At 48.2% G+C, this 3,593-nt stretch overlaps 1 protein-coding gene across 1 annotated transcript in view; it reads right to left on the bottom strand.

Moving 5' to 3' along the window:
• Window positions 1-284: 284 nt before the first annotated feature.
• LOC144180326 (uncharacterized) overlaps window positions 285-3,593 on the bottom strand; it is a 7,399-nt gene continuing 4,090 nt past the window's right edge. Inside the window, exons 3-4 of the mRNA XM_077708698.1 lie at window positions 2,696-2,847; window positions 285-703 (exon numbers count right to left, since the gene is read on the bottom strand). Of these exons, the coding sequence (XP_077564824.1) occupies window positions 546-703; window positions 2,696-2,847 (310 nt within the window). The 3' untranslated portion in view covers window positions 285-545. The remainder of the gene's footprint in view (window positions 704-2,695; window positions 2,848-3,593) is intronic.

Here is a 3,593-nt window from a genome sequence, read left to right as displayed (position 1 = left end):
TTCTCCATGTAGTGGAGCGCGGTGCATTTTCTGCGGTTATATGAAAATAGTGCGGCGTCAAAAGAACTTAATAAAATTACCGCATGAAGTGCTGGTATTTCGAACTTATAGGTACTTATTGGCATTGGTACTTATTGGTACTTATTGATATTTCGCACTTATTGGGCCTGTGTGTACCGAAGGTACACACAGGACGTCGGAGCAAGACGACGAGGAAGAAAGAAGGCGTGAGATTTGACGAAAGTCAGGACAGGGAACGAAGGTAGCATAAAAGAGCGCTTATCAACTTAAAAAAAAGGTTTTATTTATTCATAAGGAGACACCTTTCACAACCACAGAGCCAACTTCAGTTATTCTCAGTGCATTTGAGATCTGGTCCGATAGGAGTTCGGGCAGCTTGAATGTAGTCCTTTGAGCACAGCAGAAGTATGGATAATTTTCTGGGCACTCTCACAGCTATATATTGAGTGTTACGTTACACTAAGTGTTACACTGAGTGTTACACTAAGCCGTTCTCTTGACAAAGAAGGTTTTACGTGTCCAAATCACCTAGAGGTGGCATTGTGGCAGCCCAGCTCGCGGTCGGTGACCCAGTTTAGGTGGTGACCACTCAGGGACTCTGGCGTGGAACAGCGGTTGGGGCGCCAGTTCTTGATGTGCCCACGCAGGAAGCCCAACTTGCAGTCGCAGTGCAGAGGATTACCTGCGGATGCCCTCATCGATGAGCTAGCATAAAACATGTGTCGAGCGCGTACCTGTGTGTTTAAACGTTGTGTACTTGGAGCTCGCTACGGGTCGAATTGTTCTTCTTAGCTTTTTTTTACTATTTCCATACATCTACCGAATAACTGCTCTATACGCCAGACCCTAGATCGCTTTAGTCTTCCTTCCGCTCAGAAGGCGGCTAAGGAACTCTTCCAATTTCTACGAGCGACGAACTTAAACACCAGCCTATAGGCTGAAAGCCTCCACTTTCAATCACTGAACTTTAACGTTTAGTACTTCAGCGCTGGGCGTACGTGTCTGCTCCAATTTTTCTGCATTCTTTCCTTTCTATTTGTAACATGAAAGTGTTTCATTTCCGGATACACAAAGATTTCGCAGACGTCATCTCCGTCACGGAAGTGACGCCAGTACAACGAAGCAAGTGGCCTGTAAAGGGTGCACCGCTGCACACAGGGTCTTCTTGCGGGAAAGCAACCTTTAGTACTAAAGAGTACGTTATACTTAGGGTTGTTCGTTTTCCAGTTTTATATTTTAACACGAAAGCGTTATATGCCGCTATACCCCAAGATTTCACTGACGTAATATCCGTCACGGAAATGATGCCAGTACCCCTTTGCCGAAGCGACCCGCCAGCAGGACGCCGCTCGCCAAGCACGCCTACAAGACAGCCGCCGACCCACAAATCATGCTCAGTCGCAGATTTCGCTGCACATTTCACTTTCGTATTTTACTTATTGATATGACAGAGGAATCAACCACTGTTCTTTTTTGCCTATTTTCCCTTTCCCACGTGCAGGATAGCAAACTAGGCTTTAGCCAGGTTAACCTTCCTGCCTTCCTTCTACATCCTTCCTTCTTTAATGTAGTCCGAACAATTGATTCCCTTGAAAAAAATACTTGCAAGGTGCCAGAAAAGCGTACTTGAGCCGCTCCCGTGGTTAAGCCCTTGAGTCTGATAGACGAGTTCCTCGACTTGCTTCACGAAGGGATAGGGAATCTGGAAGGAATGGTCTCGGGGCCACCCATCAATGTTACTGACATTGCAATTGCCACAGCGTGAAGCTTTGGCCTACTTTATATATCGATGAATAGCGAGACGTATATGTATAGACCTTGAACTGGATGGGAAAATAGTTCGATATAATTGCTAATTGGGTATGAGATATGTATAATGTCCACGTTGCGTGCATAAAAACACTTCATTTTGCCGCGAACTGTACCCTCCATTTTTTTTATTTGTATGTTTAGTCGCCAGCGTTTGGCCCCGCCGAAATGCCTTATCTAAGCTGAAAGTGATTAAGCGCGCATTTCGGTCCCTTTCTTTTGTATGCCGGGCAGGCTATCAGATTTGATAAGAAGAGTGTATCGCCAGTTGAATGTTCGTCTTTGATCGCCAGCGTTCTAGATCTGATTCGACGGTCCTCGAAGAATTCTACTACGAAGGATAAATTCTCGCCAGGCAAACACCATGACATTCGATTTGCCGACGCTGGTCTGCGCACGTCACTTCGTTGACTGCTTCTACGCCGCTTGTATTTTCTTTGCGTTCTTTTTTGGGGAGGAGGGGGGAGCACAAGTTCGCTCCAATAAACGTTTGTTCCTTCAAACAAACTTGCGTCATCCTTGGCTGTTTTGGAAAACAGCGAAGTCGTGCGCATAGCCATTCTGGTATAGGATTGCACACCGTCGTGCATATAGACGCAGCCAGATGACAAAGTCGTCGGCAGTGCCAGCTCCGAATCTCGGCGGGAGGGGAGCAAAGGGTAAAAGGCGAAACACTTGATCTGAAAACGACGCGTCTGCGCACGCGTCTCCCTCTCCAAGCAACGGTTTGGATGCAGGAAGACCGCAGGATCGGCCGCTCCCACGCGCGGCCAACCTGCTAGATATTTGGCCGCTCCGCGTCAAAAACCGGATTAATCTGGTGCACACGTGTTTGCCAGTTAAAAGGGGCGAGGTCGTATAGTACCTGCGATGATGAGGTCGTAGAGCGGCTGCTTGAAAATGGGCGCCACGCTCTCCTCGTCCAGCGTCCGAATCTGGTTGTCGCCGATGTCGATTGCGATCAACTTCGGCATGTCCTCGCAGAGATCCTTGGGAATACTCGTCAGGCTGTTGTTGCTGCGGTGGGAGAAAACGCAGTTGAGGAGACGCGTTGTTGATTGCGGTTTTGGTAGCGTGGACCAGCGGTGCGCGCGCAAGCGCACGTTAGGCCACGCATTTTTCGGCGCTTTGACCGTGCCGTTGTCGAGGGAGCCCAGGGTAGGAAGCGGTACTTTACCGTCGCTGGTCTCGCTTTTCAAGACACGACAAATATCTCGGTGCAAACTAGGTTCGATGACCCTTTTTGTGTGAAGGAATTTAAGCCAATAAAGCACCCGTTCCTGAAATAATAAATACATTTATCCACCTGCCGGGCTAACAAATTTGTTGGTCGCTATCTCGCCGCGGAAAATGGTCCTCGCCTCAAACAACATGGAAGAGAGTGGCTGCTCAAGCATGCCTCTGTGCCAGAGCGCATGCGCGTAACGTTAGTACTACCGGCGGCTGTTACAAGATGGCGTTCCAAGTATTGAAAGTATAGGAGGAGGATAAACATCTTTATAGTGGGAAAAAGTTGCGTGGACTCATCAGGAGGTGAAGGTATAACGAAGGCGCACTGCACGCCTGTTCTAAGGTTGTTTCATGCAAGCTTGCCGGTGCAAGTTGCCTTCACTGCAGACTTGGTATGTTGGCGGTGAAGCCAGCTTTTCTGTCAAGTGGGCTTTGTATGTGAGGGCCGAGCTAAGTTGAGGAGCCAAGTGACAGCGTGATAACCAGTGACAATTTGTTCGCGACGAAGCGCAGGTATGATAAAAAAATCTCGA

This window comes from Haemaphysalis longicornis, unplaced genomic scaffold (genome assembly GCF_048455015.1).
Source record: "Haemaphysalis longicornis isolate Haplotype H1 unplaced genomic scaffold, Haemaphysalis longicornis Haplotype H1 scaffold_4, whole genome shotgun sequence".
Lineage (NCBI taxonomy): Eukaryota > Metazoa > Arthropoda > Arachnida > Ixodida > Ixodidae > Haemaphysalis > Haemaphysalis longicornis.
Note: the sequence above shows the minus strand (reverse complement) of the source record. Positions and strands in the feature narration are given on the sequence as shown.